This window comes from Gorilla gorilla, chromosome 7 (genome assembly GCF_029281585.2).
Source record: "Gorilla gorilla gorilla isolate KB3781 chromosome 7, NHGRI_mGorGor1-v2.1_pri, whole genome shotgun sequence".
Lineage (NCBI taxonomy): Eukaryota > Metazoa > Chordata > Mammalia > Primates > Hominidae > Gorilla > Gorilla gorilla.
The window spans coordinates 80,586,420-80,604,071 of NC_073231.2; the positions used below are offsets into that span (position 1 = coordinate 80,586,420).

Genomic DNA, 17,652 nt, shown 5'->3' on the forward strand with positions numbered 1-17,652 from the left:
TGAAGATGAGAGTAGAATAAGGTTAGGCAGGTAGGATGGAGCCAGATCTCACCCATCTCCGGAAGCCAGGCTGAGGGCAGACGAGGGGCGTTAGGCTTGGGATGCTTAAACCCCAGCCTCCTTCAATACGGAGTGTGTTTCTGGAAAGTCAGTGCTACACAAATATTTGGGGCAAATCTACTGATTAATTGATTGATTGAGACAGAGTCTCACTCTGTTGCCCAGGCTGGAGTGCAGTGGTGGAGTCTCGGCTGGTCATTTCAGATCTGGGTACTAACTGAGTCAAAATATAGCAAAATGGAATGAAGAGGACCACAGACCGATCAAAGCAGGCAGCAGCGAAGAATGTGCGCAGCGTGTCCACGTAGGTGTGTGCCTGCACGCACATTTGCGTAAGGAAGGGGCTGGAAGGGTCTGCGCCATGGAAACATGATTTTTTTTTTTTTTTTTTTTTCTGGTTAGAGTCTTGCTCTGTCACCCAGGCTGTAGTGCAATGGAGTGATCTCGTCTCACTGCAACCTCCAGCTCCTGGGTTCAAGGGATTCTCCTGCCTCAGCCTCCTGAGTAGCTGGGACTACAGGTGTGTGCCATCATGCCAGGCTAATTTTTATATTTTTTGTAGAGACGGGATTTCACCATGTCGGCCAGGCTTGTCCCTCGGCCTCCCAAAGTGCTGGGATTACAGGTGTGAGCCACTGCACCGAGCCCAAATCATTTCTTTAACTCATATATCAAAGTTGATACATTTTGGAGTAGAATAGAAAGTCCACATGATTTGAATAATAAAGCATGCACATTTGAAGAAATTCTGGCTTGTGGCAGATCACTTGGATGACACCTTCACATTCGCAGGTCCTCTCTTCCAGAGCGGCATAAATCAGTGGAACAGTTTGAGAATTTCCTTAGGCAACAATTTCCTGCAGCTGTGCCCCTATGTCCAGAGCAGCTTTCCTGCCCCTCTGAGCATCTTCAGGTCCCACCCCAAGAGCGGATGTAACATCTGGTCTAGGACAGCCAAGTGGCTATGCATCACAAGAATACTGACCCATGCCAAGACATTCCTGCTATTGTCACTAGGCTTAACATCAAGGGCAGGACATCTGCGTCTTCTTTTATAGGTTTATTTGTCATCATTCTCTCAACAGCCTTAGAAACAATGATCACTCTGCTTTATAAATGAGGAAATGGTGTGTGGCAGTTGTTGTAAACACATGTTCAATGGGTTCTTTCAAGAAAGCAGCTATGTTAGAACGTGGGTCCTGGCCGGCAGGGGTCCAACAGCTGTCTCCATGTGTGCAGACCTTTATTCTAGAAGGGTGCTTCACACTACACGTGGCCTGCCAGCCTCACAGAAGGCAAGCTGACCTTCTTAATTCAGCTCCCCTACCCCTGCCAATTGTTGCATCGCTGGACAATATTTCATGACATCTTTCAGCTGCATATTTCTTATGAAGAATTTAACTGAAGCAAAACAGAATTTAGGTGGGCAATCTAGCTTTGCAAGTCTCTCTCTACCTCTCCATCTGTCTCTGTCTCTGTCTTCCTCTTTCTCTTTTTCAGATTATTTACAACTCTGGCTCACTAATAAATATGATTGTGATTTAAAGAAACAAAATCACCTGCTTTATTCATCAGGGTATGTTAAATAATAAAATATCCTTACTGTTTTCAAACCTCATGAAGCCTGTATATTCTAATACCAACTTTCTAAAGACTCTTTAATAATTAATGAAATCATTAAGAATGGTTCATGGTGACTGACACCCTCCTGGCAGCCACAGTCTCCTCTTATGCTTTGTCAAAATGTCATTGGCTCCACAGGTTTGATTTTCATGGTGGGAATGGGGGTGGGGGTGGAGGGGGAGGGAGTTTGATTTCACAACAGCTATCAGCTAGAACAGAAAGCTATGAAAATGTTCTTCCAATTTTCTCTACTTAGGAGACTGTGCTGGGAGAAGTTTTCGGAACAACCTTTCATTCTTCCAATGCTAGGTTCAAGAAATCCTGCTAATATTATGTTTTCATTGAAATAGTATTGTAGGGCTGAAGTCAATAAGCAAAGATGTAGTGTTGAAAGTCACCCTCTTTTTTTTTCCTCTTGTTTTCACACATTTTCCTCTTTCTTGGCATTGCCTAGATTTATTCTCCTCTTCTCCCTTTTAGAAACAGAATTTGGCATAAATAAATGATAACTGAGAAAATGGCATACACGGACAAGTAAATGCAAGATTTCTCCAGCCTCCCATGGTAGGTCATGGTAATTTGTTGTAGCAACTGGTTACCCACAAGAATGATGGAGGTTCTGGTGGCTGCTATCTAATTTGTGTTTTAATAAAGAAACTCACATTCTTTCCCTAATTACTCAAAATGGAACAGGAACCCCCAAAAGCCTTTCCGACCATTAATGTCCTGAAACTGTTAAATCAAAATGGACTGCTTTGCCGAGTATGGCCCACAAAATGGAATTTGGTACATTTCATACCCCAGTGAATTTAAATTGTGTGGAGCTGATATTTAATACAAATGCAAGTACCAGTGGAATCTGCATATTTAATATTCATTCTCTAACTCTCAGTATTAAGCAGTTGATCTATGGGACACAAAGGGAGCATCCTTCTCTCAAAGAGAATATTTTATGACCAGGCAGTTTAAAAGACACTGACATAAACAACTATTTGCGGCTTGCTCTCTTTCTTTCTCTCTCTCTCATCTTCAAAAGGCAAAAAGTACATGTAAGGACATGCTGTTTTAGACAAAGCATTTTAGAAAATCACTTGAAATGTTTTCCTTTTCCTTCAGGGACAACTAAACCTTTGATAGATACTCAAGAGAGTTCTTATAATTTAGTATATTTCTCTTATTTTCTTAAGGGGGGCAGAAAAAGAGATAGTATGAAGGCACAAAGCTGAAGCCTACTTTCACTCGAAAGTAAAAATCATACTGCTTAAATAATAAAAGTGTTATTTATGGTTTTTACACCATGACTGAACACACCAGATTTTCTAGGACAGTGTCAATTTCAAATGTATAGCTAAGTTTAGTTTCATTATTGTGCCTTTGTGTGATTTCACCTAGAAAAAGGAATGAAATAGAAAACAAATATTTTGCTACATCCCTTGCCCTAGTTTTGAATTCCTAATATACGGTCACTGTCTTCTACTCATGCTGATATTTGGAAAGCCATTATGGAAAGGACTTCATTTTTTGAGGTCATGCCTTACAAGTAAAATGTGCATCCCACATCCTTTGATTTCCTTCAAATGCTTGAGGGAGGAGGAAGGTACTGGGTGAAGATCTGCCTCATTTTCCAGAGAGAACATAGAGAGCTTCGAGAGACTCTGGAGCTGCCGCATTTCACAGGCATTTCACAGTGGTTAGTCCTGAATTTTCAGCTCTTGGACTCCAGAGTGGGCCCCCTCCACACTCTGCTCTGCTGGAAGAGTAATTGCAGTGGAATGAGGATCGCATGAGGCTTAGGGCTGTGCACTCTGGATGCTTTGAATTGGGTTTTAGTAGTCAGCCCACTAATTGAGTGCTAGGTGCTATCTGTGGAGTGATAAAAACATGCATGTTACCATCTCTGTCTTTACAGGGCTTGAAATGTATTTAGGGAAGCCAGGCATGTATGCATGAAATAGAAAGTCACCATACAAGGCAGTGGGGCACCTGCCATTTGCTGCAGAGGACGCAGCTGAAGATAAGGACTACATTCGTTCAAGGCCCCAGGGGAGGCCAGGGCGGGACTGGGACCATAGCCTCACCAAAGACATGGAGATCCTAGGATAAGAAGGCTGAAGGGTTAGTTTCTGGATGATCTGAAATTTGATATTTTAAAAGCTTTCTTTAAAAGACGCTTTTATAATTCTCTCTTAAAAAATTCAGCCCATTTTGTCCTTTGCCATTTTTGAATTGGGTTATAGGTCTTTTACTTATTGATTTATAAAAGCTCTTTCATTTTAGGAACATTAATAATAAATATTTTACCTAGTTAAGAAAATTTAGCTGCCAAGTGATGTCTTTTCCATATGGTGACAAATACATTAAGGAGAGGGGAAGGTCAAAATTTGTGCTTTATGATTTCTTCTTAATTTTTTAAAATTTTTGATTTTATGGGTACATAGTGGGTGTATATATTTATGGGGTACATGAGATATTTTGATACAGGCATGCAATGTGTAATAATCACATTAGGGTAAATGGGGTATCTGGCACCTCAAGCATTTAACATTTCCTTTTGTTACAAACAATCCAATTGTACTCTTTCAGTTATTTTAAAATGTACAGTATGTTTTGCTGACTGTAATAACCCTGTTGTGCTGTCAAATACCAGATCTTATTCATTCTATCTAACTCCATTTTTGTACCTAGTAACCATTCCACCCCCGCCCCTTCCTAGCCTCTGGTAACCATCATTCTATTCTCTCTGTCCATGAGTTCAATTGTTTTAATTTTTAGCTCTCACAAATGAATGAAAACATGAGAAGTTTGTCTTTCCATGCCTGTTTTATTTCATTTAACAGAATGTCCTCCAGTTCCATCCATGGTGTTGTAAATGACAGGATCTCATTCTTTTTTATGGCTGAATAGTACTCCATTGCGCATATGTACCACATTTTCTTCATCTAATTTTTCTGTTAATGGACACTTACATTGCTTCCAGATCTTGTCTATTGTGAATACAGCTGCAATAAACATGGCAGTGCAGGTATCTCTTCAAGATACTGATTTCTTTTTTGGGGGTATATACCTAGCAGTGGGATTGCTGGATCAGATAGTAGCGCTATATTTAGTTTTCTGAGAAACCCCGATACTGTTCTCCATAGTGGCTGCATTAATTCACATTCTTACCAGCAATGTAGGAGGGTTCATTCTCTTTTCTTCACATCCTTGCCAGCATTTGTTATTGCCTGTCTTTTGGATAAAAGCCATTTTAACTAGGGTGAGACTTTATGATTTCTTGGTGAACAAGGAAAGGTGTTTAAGCTGTTCCCACCCTTTGATGGGTATGTTCTCTCTTCACGTGCGTAGGTTGTTGATGAAAGTCTAAGCGATTAATTTAAGCCATGTCAGAATAAACCAAAGTGAGGGTCCCAGCAGAATCATTCGCTCTAGAATGCTCGGCTTTCTGGCCCTCCCAGTGAGAACAGTGAGAAAGTCCAGAGTTTTATGGATTTTAAGAATAGCTCTTCTGAGACTCTTTGGACAGGGTGCAAAGGAAAATTGTCTCCTCAGGTTGGGGGATGAGGGGGACTGTGAGATAAAGTACTGATAGATAAACTCCAGGTATGCACCTACCATGCTCCCCAAGCAATCTGCCATGTCCTTCACATGTCCTCCAGGGTGGCCCTGTGAAAAGCATTACTCCATTTCTGCAGCCCTCAACCTTGCTCGGCTTTCTAGAGTCTGTCTCATGCCGGCAGACACCCCATAGTTATTATTCTCTCTGCCCTCAGCAACATTTACCAGTTAGGGGGAAAATAAAGCCAGAAAATTGTTGCTATGGGCTCTGTTTTGTGGAAGTTAAAATGCTAGAGCAAGAATCTGATTGCTTGATAGCTCCATCTCTCTCTCTCTCTCCCTCCTACCCTCCTACCCCCCACACCTTCTCCTTCTTTTCCTCTCCCCTCCACCTCCTTCCCCCACCCCGCTCCCCCACATTTTCCTACTCGTCTCCCCTCTCTCCACTGGCCTCCCGGTCCTGCCCCCACATTGGGCTGGAGGAGAGCCTTACAGGTTGTCAATGAAACATGGAATTATTTCCTTTGATGGCTTAGATAATAGTAGGAGCCAAAGCAATGAGTGAGGTCGGCTGAAACCAATGCAGTCCTGCCCGGGACTGGAGAGCCAATCGCAAGAGCAGAGGGCGGGGCGTCGGCGCCAGCAGATAATTGCTAAGTGCATCGCTAGCACAGTTGGTCCGAGCTGCCGAAAGGTCTGGTCGCAGAGACAGGAACGCGTAATCCTCAGCGTGCTCCAGCCCACAGCTTCGCTCTACTGCTCGGCAGGGCAGCTGGCCTCTGGGCACCGGCGGCCCCTCTGCTTCGCGGAAAAGGTACCTCTGCCTGCGTCCCGGGGGTGTAGCGCCTGCGTCTCCATTGCCAGTGGCTTTGCAGTTTAGCCTAGGTGGAGGGATTGCAGAAAGAAAAGTTTCTGGGAGGAAATGTGATAAAGGTGGGAAATCACTGTCTTTTGTTGGGAGGAAAACAAGCGGACAATTTGGGAAACTTCTGCGCTGGCAAGAAATGGGCTTGTTTACTACTCCTAATTAGCTGCGCTCAGGTCTGTCTAAATAGGTCTGGTCTCGGGCTAGGGTGTCTGCAGGGCTGGGGTGGAGATTCGGGTGTGCTGGGTGAAAGAAGTTGGATCCCAGGGTGTGCTGTTTCCTGGTGCACCCATCATGGATAGGCTGGTTCCAAGAAACGTGATTGGTTGTTTGTGTTTTTCGCTATAGGGTCTGTCCCCTTCGTATTACCTTGATCTGCCTTCCCCAAACTATTGTGACCTTCAACTGGAGTCCTTCCTCAAACTTCTGCCTCCTTCCTGCCTGTCTCAGTTCATTTTATTTGGTGGAAGGAGACATTCCCCGGGGTGGGTGGGTGAGGATGGGCTATTCTGTTTGACCTGGTGGGCACCTACGTGACAACTTGGTGACACGCCAGCAAAACAGTTCTCAGAGGAGAGGAAATCACATAATTAATTAGCTCCCGAAAACTCTGGAAGACTTTCCAGGCTTGGGGTGTCCTGAAAAAAAAAAAAGAAAGAAAAAGCAAAAAAACGGGATAGAGAGTTCGGTTTGGTACCGTGTGAAGCTTACACCCTTGTCCCCAGAAGGGGTGCCTGGCCCGGAGCATCCCCGCAGCTCTGGGAGGTGGAGGCTGGTGGAGGGGGTGGCTCCGTGTAGGTGCGCAGGTTGTTTTGGTGCACAGGTGCATTTGTGGCAGAGGTGGTGCTGAAGTCACCATCCACACTGCTTCTGCTAACTGCTCTTGAAGTAAAACAGCTCACCCCGGCAGGCAGCTGGTTCAGCCCAGAAGCACCCTTGAGCATTCGAAATCGCGAGACCTCAGGGGCCTCTCTTGCTCTGAGACCCTTGGGAAACTCCTTTCACCCCCTGCCTCCTCCGCCTTTGGCTTCTGCTAAAGGGAGATATTAGGTAGGTGAGCCACTAGGAAGCAGGGACCCATGGGGAAGCAAGCGATGTGCTTGGTCTCGAACTTTCTTCCTCTTCTGCGAAGGCAGCTTCTGCTTGTGTGCCCACCGCACTTCACCAGATGCGCTGCCTACCTGCGGGATACTCTGAAGCTGATAGTCTGGGAGTGATCTTCCAAGTCCCAGGGGGCATTGAAGAGTTTAGATGGTTTTCATCCCTCTGATTTCCGTTAAACCTGCAGCTGGGGAGTTCGATTCCCAGTCCTGACAAGACTGCATGTTCTGGGAGGGATTCTCCAGTGACACCTCTTCCTCAGGGCACCCTTCCACAGAGATGCAGATGACAGTCTTGATTCTCCAGCTCCACAAATCCCTTCCACTTTTTAATTCTTATTTTCTTTAACCACCACAACAGATTCTCCTCCACCTCCTGTAGGCAGCTATTTTGGGTGGGAACTGTGATTATTGAAACTCTATTCACAATGGTTAAAAAAAATGCCTGCCCACTTTTTTTTGGTGGGGGGGGGGGGGTGTCAAAATACCATCAGCGTTCTCTTCTGTACATCCTATCTGACAGTAAACAAAACAATTTTGCAGCCCTGCCAATTATAATCCTTTTGTGTTTGGGGGGCCTGGAGCGGAAGCTGAACTTTTCCCAGCCGGTGGGCATGGTTAGTCATGGACGTTGTCCTCTGTGGCCTCTCCAGGGCACGTGACCCCCAGGGAGCCCAGGAGGGGCAGCCCCCAGCACGTGAGGGATCTTGCATGAGAGCACCTTGGTTTTCATGAAGGCAGTAAGGAAACCAGAAAATGCTTTTGAGTTTAAGGATTGCAAAACTGGGGGTTCCCTTTAATTGATGCCAATCTGTTGGATTTCTATCGTGATAGGAAACATTAAAAGTAAGGCATTTGAAACAGCTCCTGAAGGGTGACTCATGCACAGAGGGAAGAGGCAGTGTAGGGGGAGGGGGCGGAGGGGGCCTTGGAAAGTACAAGTGGGACACGCTGGAGCGCTCGCTTTCCTTCCCTCTGCCTCCTCCTCAATCCTCTTTCTTGTATTTCCCCATTCGGAACAGAGATCATTAAAATAACAACTTTAGACCAAAAAAAGGATCCTAGGAACTGAAAAATAATTGACAAAGTGCAAAACACCTTCATCACAGCTTCACCTTGGATGGGGTGAGGTGTGAAACCCAGGACCCAGCGCCTCTGCTGCGATCCAGTTTGGGGAATCTAATTGCTGGTGTTAGGCTAATTAACTCCTAGTGAAGCTGCGTGCCTGTTTGTGTATGCAAGGACCGATGGATGCGCAGGAAATTAAATGTGTTACTTGTCATTTCATCAAACATGATGGCTTTGGCCAGGACCCTGGATAAGCACTATCCACAGACCCAGCGTTTTCTCCTCTTCCCAATTGGCCAAACTGGATCTCTCTCTCTTTTAACCACTATGGTGGGAAGCGGTTGTATCTTTCTGCTTTTCCAAGCCCTGCGTGAGTTACCTGGCAAATAAAAGTCCTCTCCTTACTCCTCTGTCCCTCCATCCCTGTCATCCTTCTGTTATCCCTTTTCATCATAAACATATCAGTAAGTAATCCTTTTGCCAACCTACTTTGATCTTGTCATTTTGTGCTGATTTTTCTGTTAAAGAAAATTGTCCCCTGAAATAAGACTGAAAACATATTAAAATTTTTATCAGAGAAGAGCCTTTTTTGCCTTCTGCTTTAAAATTTAATTTTGTGGTTTTGGGGAAATCTAATAAGCACGCCTATTGTGTTAGCTGTTTTGGTAAACGCTTTTACGATGTCTTGTTTTTTTTTTTCTGTGGATGTGTGAATTCCCTTCCTGTCCTAGGGGAAGGTGTGTCTGGAGATTTGAAACACTCTGGAACACCTCAGAAAGTTGAAGAGGTTGGAGCACGCTATTTCCATGTATTCAAGGTGGGGTGAAGGCTGTTTTGAAACCTAGACCCTGAAATGTATTCACCACACTCTGCTATTTTCCCTCTTCATCTTTCATTTAGGAAAATTTCATAGCCCAAATTATGAGTAAATCGTTCATCCGACTCACTCTCCTTCCCATGCTCGTGCCCCTTCCTCCCTTCCTCCATTCCCCCTTGGGAGCTATTTCACACTGAAGCGGGTACCTGGGCAATCTTAATCTGACATGTAGGGTTACCTCTCTTTCCTGGTTACTTTTTGTTTCTTCCTTCCTGTCACTTCAGGGGGCCCCAGGGTGGAGATCTAATTGTAGATGTCTTGTGCACCTCACTCCTGAAACAGTTAACCAGGGGACATCAGGAATTGTGGAATGTGATAGGAGCCTACCCTAGGGGAGCAATGAGGTAATCCTGTCCCCAAGTTCAGTTCTATGCAGACCTCACCAGAGCACCTGGAGTGGTGCAGCTGACCTGCATGAGGCAGACAGGGCAGATGCTTCGAAGCACAGTCCTGTCTGACACCTGGAGGGTCCCACCAGCTGCAAGCCCTCACTGCGCCACTGTCCTGAGGCCTGTGCCTGCTGCAGCCCCATGCACAGAGCTGACCTTGGAAACATTAGCATGCAGGGAAATTTGCCTGCTGTGCTCTCAGTTTCTTTGCTCTTTGTTCTCACCCCTAAATCTATTAATAGTTGGAAAGGATCAAATCTACTCATTCATACTAAGGTGTGAACAGTTAATAGTGTTGCCACTTACAGAGGTATTTACTTTCTTAAAGGAAATCAAAGATGTGTGTATGTTCTCACTTATAAGTGGGAGCTAAGCATTGAGTACACATGGACATGAAGAGGGGAACAATAGGGGCCTACCTGAGGGTGGAGGGTGGGACGAGGGTAAGAATCAAAAACCTGCCTATCAGGTACTATGCTTACTACCTGGGTGATGAAATAATCTATCTGTACACCAAACCCCTGCGACGTGTAATTTATCCATTATGACAAACCTGCACATGTACCCCCGGACCTAAAATTAAAAAGTTGGAAAGAAAACAAAAGATGTGCACAGTCAAATTCAAGGCACCTGCTAGTGGGACTGGGCAGAGGCAGCCTGAGTTTGGATGGGGAGCAGAGTGGGGAACGGCGGCCTTCGCTTTTTAGCTCTGGCTGGTCCTGCTCTGACCCATGCTGAAAACATGCTGCAGTGTCCCAGGGCTTTGTGATCTTACTATCTGGGCTCTGGCACTTGAGCTAGATCCCTCAGATTTGAACTTGGGCATGTGCTTATGTGACTTTTCTGACTTTTAGTCCCCTTAGATATAGAGCCAGAGGTCAGGACTACGTTCTCACAGGCTCCTTTCCACTCCAACCTTCTCTCTTGATTTTGCCACAGAGCCCTACATCCCACTGCAGATGCTACAGCTCTGGAAGCTCTTGGAGCCTGCAGAGCATCTTCTCATGCGGGCCATGGTGATCAGCGATGCTTTCAGAGCTGGAATCCATGAGGGCAGCTCGGAAGATGTTGTAACAGAAGAAACACAGGATGAGGGCTGATGTAATAACTGATTTTGGTTTAGGAGGGGATGTTATATGGAGGATGGCGACCAGCTGTTCTCCATCTCCAGCAAGGATTGAACTAGAGAAAATAGACAGAAATTGCAGCAGATGGACTTAGATTAGGTATGAGGAAGAATTTTCCATCAGCAAGAGATGTTAAAAAGGGAAGGTTGTTGAGCCTCTGTGATGATCTTTAGGAAATGGATAAGCAGGGGCTTTTAGCTGAGGGAGGAGCCACAGATCTGTGAGGAGGGAAAGGCAAGGGCCATGGAGCACAGGCATCTGTGCCCTCTGCTGATGAGAATGCTTACCTATTTCCCTGAGCCTGGAGACCCCTCCCCTGCCCTGCACCAGCTGCCACCTGGACTGGCAGATTCTGTCTATTACATGGGAATCATTCATCAAGTCTAATCTTTCACTTCCAGATGTGGCAGATGATGCCCAGAGAGGTAACAGGACTTGGTGTTGTCACACAGCGAGCTGATAGCAGAGGGAGGACCAGAATCCAGGTCCTCCATCTCCCAAGTCAGTGTTATTTGCTTTGTAGCTCATTTTCTTCTCGTTTCCAAATTGAATAGACCATTTACTTTCTCTAGGCTCCTAATTTCTCTGTAACCAAATGGCAAAGACAGGAACACCTGTGGTTAAGCAATATTTATTGAGTGCCTGTTACTAACACCATGCACTCCACTCCAGCTTCCCTGTTTATGCCGATGACTCTTTAGTTCTGGCTGAGTGGCTGGGAGGGGCTGCTGACCCATCCCTGGGGGGGCTCCTGAGTGTGGCTGTGAGGCCAGGGTGGCGGGAATGTGTTCTAGAAACCAGAGCTGAGAGGAGGGGATGGGTAGACCAGAAGAGGATGAGAAGAGAGACATGGGAGCAATGAGATACTTAATCTGAATCTTATGAAGGGAAGAGAGACTTTAGATATCTCTGCAAACTTCTCACTGGATAAATGAAATAAGATGGGCCCATAGCATGGGATCACTCTGTGTAAGACACACCACCTGTTACCTTACGGAACGGGATGAAACATACCATGTGAGGGCATTCAGGGAGGGTGGAGTGGTGGCCCAGTGGAGAGTGCACACCGCCACACACGTGGTGGCCTAGCTCCGGACCCAAAGGCAGGCTGTCAGTGAAGTCGGGAAGTCTCACAGTTTTGAGAATGAGGCCGTGACCAGCTGTTGAGGGTTTTGCTTTGTGTTGGTTTGAGCCAAGTAGGAAGCAAGATAAATTGGTGAACTGAGCACCACAAAATAAAACCATTCTGTGTGTAGCCCTGAGAAGAAAGAAGAAAGCACCCCAGTTAGTGATGAGCTAGGCAGCAAGAGGACAGCGCAGGGTCGGCAGTGAGTGTGGGGAGGCGCGACCCTTCCATGCCCCTGGCTGGCCAGGGTGTCCCTGTGCTAACAAAGGCATCCTGGGCCTTTGTGCCCAGCACGGAGGTAGGCACTAGGGGATCTACCAAAAGGAAGAGGGGGTTTTTCTCCTGCAGGAACTGGCCCAGCAAGACCATCAGCCCCTCAGGCAGCAGGGCAGGGTGCCCTTCCAGGGATTGGCTGAGACAAGGCGTGGAGAAGCCTCAGGGGCAGAGGGCCCAGGGAACGCCAGGGGCTGGTGGGCCAGGCAGGGAGCCCAAGGTGTGAGACAGGCTAAAGCTTGGGAAGGTGCAGATGCGGGAAGAGCGGTGGGTCAGCCCAGAAAGGGAGGAAACCCAGGGACCTCAGTGCCCATCTGCAGAGGGCAGAGCAGCCCACATGGCCCATGGAGAGAACCCAAGGGATACACCAGGCAGGGTGGCCAACCCAGTGACCACCATGTGTCCTTACCACTCACAGTGATGTTCACTGAGATCACCACACTGTCTTCAATTTCCCCTTCCCCCTCCCCTCCCCCTCCCCCTCCCCCCTCCCCCTCCCCCTCCCCCTCCCCCTCCCCCTCCCCCTTCCCCCTTCCCCCTTGCTCTCCTCTCAAGTCTTCTCCTCTCCTCTCCTCTCCTCTCCTCTCCTCTCCTCTCCTCTCCTCTCCTCTCCTCTCCTCTCCTCTCCTCTCCTCTTCCCACTCTGTTGCCCAGGCTGGAGTGCAATCATGCAATTATGGTTTACTGTAGCCTCAAACTCCTGGCCTCAAGCAATCCTCCCACCTTAACTCCCAAAGCTCTGGGATTACAAGTACACACTGCCGCATCCAGCCCCTGCCCTCGATTTTGATGCCACAAACCTTACTGGAATACAGTCAGGTGTATTAGGTGGCTAGAGTGCATCTGGGTGTAGGGTACACCATGATTCTCCTTATTTGGGGTGGGCAGAGGAGCCTCTGGGAGTGAGGAACACCTGAATGGGACCTGAGGCTTGAAGAGGTACCATCAGGTGGATGGGAGGAGGGTAAGAAAGAGGGAGCCACGGTGGCAAAACTCCATCCAGCTCATGATTGGCACAATGTGTCGGTGAGATGTGGATGTTGCTGAATCTGCCCATACGAGGCATGTTTTGGGGGCAAGGGGAGGTAGGGTTGTGGGTGCCCACCAGGTAGGGAGGGAGGGGCCACTGCCACATGAAGGAGCAGAAAACTGTCAGGCAGGAAATGACATGCTCACATTTGCATCTAGGAAAAATGGTCCAGCAGTTGTGAAATGAAGAGTGGAGGTGAGGTTTGAGAGGGGCGCATAGGGGAGAGGCCAGTTCAGAAGTAATTTGCTGCTGTCCAGGTGAGAAATGGCGAGGGCCAGCAGGAAGACAGTGGCAATGGGGAGGGGGAGGAGGGCAGCATCAGAAGCCGATACTTTGACTTCATAAGTTACACCAGAGGAGGGAAAAATGAAGAGGAATTATTCATCCCTGGGAGGAGAAGCTGACAGGTGACAAAGAAAGGTCATAGTGTTAGGTGAAAGAGAGAGCAGTGTTCCCTCTGAAGATGGGATGGGAGGAAATGGGTTTAAACTATAGGAGAAGGATCCACACTGGACATTTAAATTAATGCTTCAGTGGAGGTGTTCGTGAGATGTGGGGAATGGGGTCTTTCAAGGGGTTTGTGGATTCATTCTCTTTTTCAAAAAGTGTTTTTAAAAATCAGCCTTTCCCTGATAGAGAAGTGAGCAAAGAATGGGAATAGACAGTTCACATAACAAAAGAAGTAAGAAAAATGTGTAAAAGAAAAGTGTCTCTCCTCACTAATAACAAAAATGTGAAATTAAAACAAGTTATCGTTATCCATTTAACAGATTAGCAGAAATTAAAAATGATAATGTAATATCCAGTGTTGCTGGGAAATGGACATTTTTAGACTTAGCTGGTGGATATGTGAAATGAGATAATTTGGAAACATAGGAGATGTGTCTCAAAAAAATATACCCTTTGAACCAGTCAGCAATTCCTCTTCTAGGAATTTATCCTAAGGAAATAGTTAGAGATGTGCAAAATAGTTCTAATTAAGAATATTCCTTTCAGCATTATTCATTACAGCAAACATTGCATGGAGGCATTAATTAAATATAATATGGTTCCTCCATAAAATGGAAATCAAGAAAACTATTAAAATTACATTGAATAATACATAAGAATATGGGAAAATGCTAATAATATATATTAAGTAAGTAAAGACTTAAAAGTAAATACAGTATAATTGCAATTAAAACAAAAGGTGTATGTAGTCCTGAGAACTAGGGCAGAATATTATATTATCAAAATTTTCATGGTGGTTATCACTGCATTTTGGGAAACATATGACTTTTGATTTCTTTAAACTTTTTTGTACTATCCAAATTTCCTCCAGTGAACATGTTATTTTACAAATTAGACAACATGCTTTCTAAATCAGTCATTCCAACCACAAATGTTCAAGCAGTGACTATCCATGTGGCAAAGCTGGGTGCGATGCTGTTCACTAAGATGTGAAATGCCTGCATCCTGAGTCCACTTGGTGGGAGAAGATAAACGCTCACGTGAAATGCGGCAAGTGCCGCCTGCTTCGTCAGTAAGGGCTGGACCTCTGCTGCAGCCAGGTGTGAAGTGTGCAAGATCCCTGTGCAGGGAATATCCTTGTTCCTTCCTCTTCGCCGCATTCCCACCTCCGGGCCCTGTCACCTGCAGTGGTCAGGCCTGTCTTAGCATTTCAAGGGGTGCATCACATATATCTGCTCATTTCACAAGCAGAGAAGTTGAGGCTCCGAGCAAAAGGCTGTCTTGGTCAGGGTCACAAAGTCAGTGAGTGGTTTTGTTAGGTATGAAAACAAGAAACTTTACTGCCCCACACCATGCTCTTTCCAGAGTGGGCTACTCTGGGGGTTCCGTGTGCTCTAGAAGGGGGTGGTAGATTTCTGCAAGAAGGTGTGAAGCCACCCTTCCTTCCTGTCATCCTTCCTTCCCAGAAGCCATGCCTTTGGCTCAATCCACTTATTAATTAAGACCAAATGCATGTGTGGCAGCTATTCCATTTACAACAGGGACTTTGGGTGCTGCGGGCCCCCCCCGAAGTGGCCCTCTGGGTCTCCTCCTGATGGAGTGTCGCATTTGTTAATGCTTTTCCAGAATGTGTTTGCTCCCTGCTGTGGTTTCCTTTGTTGCATAAACTCTGGGCAGCCTGAGACAGTCTCCACAGGGTGAAAGTCACAGCTGGCTGGCTCTGTGATGGGTGCCAGGGCCACCTGGGGGCTCTGGGGCACCTTCTCTAAGCAGGGCAGGTGACGGCTCTGATGGGCACGCCTTTGGACCGTTCACAGGCTAATTGGGAAAAGTGGACAGGCCTGCCTGAAGGTAGGGCAGGACAAAGAGGAGTGGTGTAGGCTGCATGGCTGTTTGCTGCTCTGTTTATTTTAATAATAACTCATTGTGTGGTGTTTTGTATTTACAAGCCTCAGAGGTGGGTGGGGAAGGTGCTGGCATCCCCATTTTGCAGAGGGGGAAATCGATACTTGGAAAGGCAAAGCCACTCTCCTTAGTTTGTAAGGGCAACAGGCATAATAGCCAGGCATGGAATGAGCTAGATTTTCTGTCTGCAAATACAGCCCTACCTGTCATGGAGAAGGGCTTCCTGCTGGCCTACCTGATGTTTCTGGAGAAGGAGGGGTGTGGAGTAGCACTCTGTTCGGCCCTGGCTGATGCTGAAGGAGTTAAGAGTAAGAGATGACTTTGGGTCCAAGGGTGTATTCAGCTGAGGTAGAGTGTAGGTGCTGAGAAGAGTGGATAGTGCTGAGGGTGAACACGGACTCACAGGATTCATGGAGGCAGAGGGTCCCAAGCCCTGAGCATTGAAGGATGAGGGCCTCATGGGAGGCAGGAGGGGTGTGCCGGGGGCAAGTGGAGATCTGGAGCTGAGACCTGGCGTGAACTTTCTGTGGCTCCTCAGGGGCAGATTGGCTCCACGAGGGGATGGGAGGGGACAATGGCAAGAGGTGCCCCAGCATTCCAGGATCTGTCTCAGAAGTCTCTCCTGTTTATTACACCTGCGATAACATGGCTGTGAGTGGACCGAAGGGAGGGGGAGCCGAGAGGCAGGGGAAGTGGGTTGAGGGGTCTCATACCTGTTCTTTCCCCTCTGCTGTGTCTCTGGGTTTTGTTCCTGTTGAGAATGCAATTGCTGTGCGGGGTTGCAGGAAGAGAGAAAGGAAGACTGGGAGGGTTGCTCACCTGCCAGTTCTTACCATGCTTTGGGAAACACATGACTTCTGATTTCTTTAAGCTTTTTTTTTGTATTTTCCAAATTTCCTATACCAAACCACTATTTTACAAATCAGAAAACATACTTTTTTTTTTTTTTTTCTGAGATGAAGTCTCGCTATGTCGCTCAGGCTGGAGTGCAGTGGTACAATCTCAGCTCACTGCAACCTCTGCCTCCTGGGTTCAAGCAATTCTCTTGTCTCAGCCTCCCGAGTAGCTGGGATTACAGGTGCCCACTATCATGCCTGGCTAATTTTTATATTTTTAGTAGAGATGGTGTTTCACCATGTTGGCCAGGCTGGTCTTGAACTCCCAACCTCAGGTGATCCACCCTCCTCAGGCTCCCAAAGTGTTGGGATTACAGGATTACAGGCGTGAGCCACCGTGCCTGGCCAAAACTGGCTTTTTTTTTTTTTTTTTTTGAGACGGAGTCTTGCTCTGTCACCCAGGCTGGAGTGCAGTGGCATGATCTCCGCTCACTGCAAGCTCCGCCTCCTGGGTTCACACCATTCTCCCACCTCAGCCTCCCAAGTAGCTGGGACTACAGGCGCCCGCCACCACGCCAGGTTAATTTTTTGTATTTTTAGTAGAGACGGGGTTTCACCATGTTAGCCAGGTTGGTCTCGATCTCCTGACCTCGTGATCTGCCCGCCTTGGCCTCCCAAAGTGCTAGGATTATAGGCGTGAGCCACCGCGCCCTACCTCAAAACCGGCTTTTTAAATCAGTCATTCCAATCACAAGTGTTCAAGCAGTTACCATTCATGTAGCAAGGTTAGGATAGGAGGATTTTCGGAATGTGGGAAGAGAAAGGATAAGTTATGAGACACCAAGAAAAATAAAAAGGAAAAAAAAGGGAGCAGAGTGGGGAGTTGTTGGAGAACCCAGGAGGGATGTTCAGAAATTCAGGAGCAGCTCACGGCACAGCAACAAGCCTGTGCGTAATCTTTTTCAAAGTTAGAGGTAGACTTTTGGTGTGATAAGACACAAACCAGAAAGAAAGAAAAAGAACCTAAGGCTGCCTGCCCATTCTTTTCAGATGTTTAAGCATTTGGTCATCACCCTGGTTTTACAGATGAGAAAACCAAGACTCACCAAGGTGACACTTGTCCTGAGTGGGGAACTCCAAGCCTGTGCGCCGTCTGCTGTGCTGCACTGTCCACTCACCCCTCCTGGGCTGCAGCCAGGACTCCAAGCTGCGTGACTCTGGAGGCCTGGAGGAGCAAAGGAAGGAAGCATTTGGGGCATTGCTCTGTCTGCCTCCAGAGAAGCTGCTTCTGCATTTGCCCCTTCTGATCCCCAGGGGCCTGAAGAAGGATGCCAGCAGGGCATTCCCTGATCTGTCCCCTTTGTCTCT

The 17,652-nt window shown here is 46.8% G+C and overlaps 1 protein-coding gene across 5 annotated transcripts in view; it reads left to right on the forward strand.

Annotated features, from left to right (window-relative positions):
* The first annotated feature begins 5,803 nt into the window (after positions 1-5,803).
* Positions 5,804-17,652, forward strand: part of ZMAT4 (zinc finger matrin-type 4) — a 378,251-nt gene continuing 366,402 nt past the window's right edge. For 4 of the 5 annotated variants that reach the window (XR_010134997.1, XM_055348042.2, XM_055348044.2 and 1 more), the window contains exon 1: positions 6,032-6,052. Coding sequence is in view for 1 of the 5 variants with exons in the window: in XM_063709320.1 (XP_063565390.1) it covers positions 5,819-6,052 (234 nt within the window). In the remaining 4 variants the exon portion in view is untranslated. Of the gene's footprint in view, positions 6,053-17,652 lie in introns of all 5 variants that reach the window. The other variant, XM_063709320.1, reaches the window with a different exon arrangement.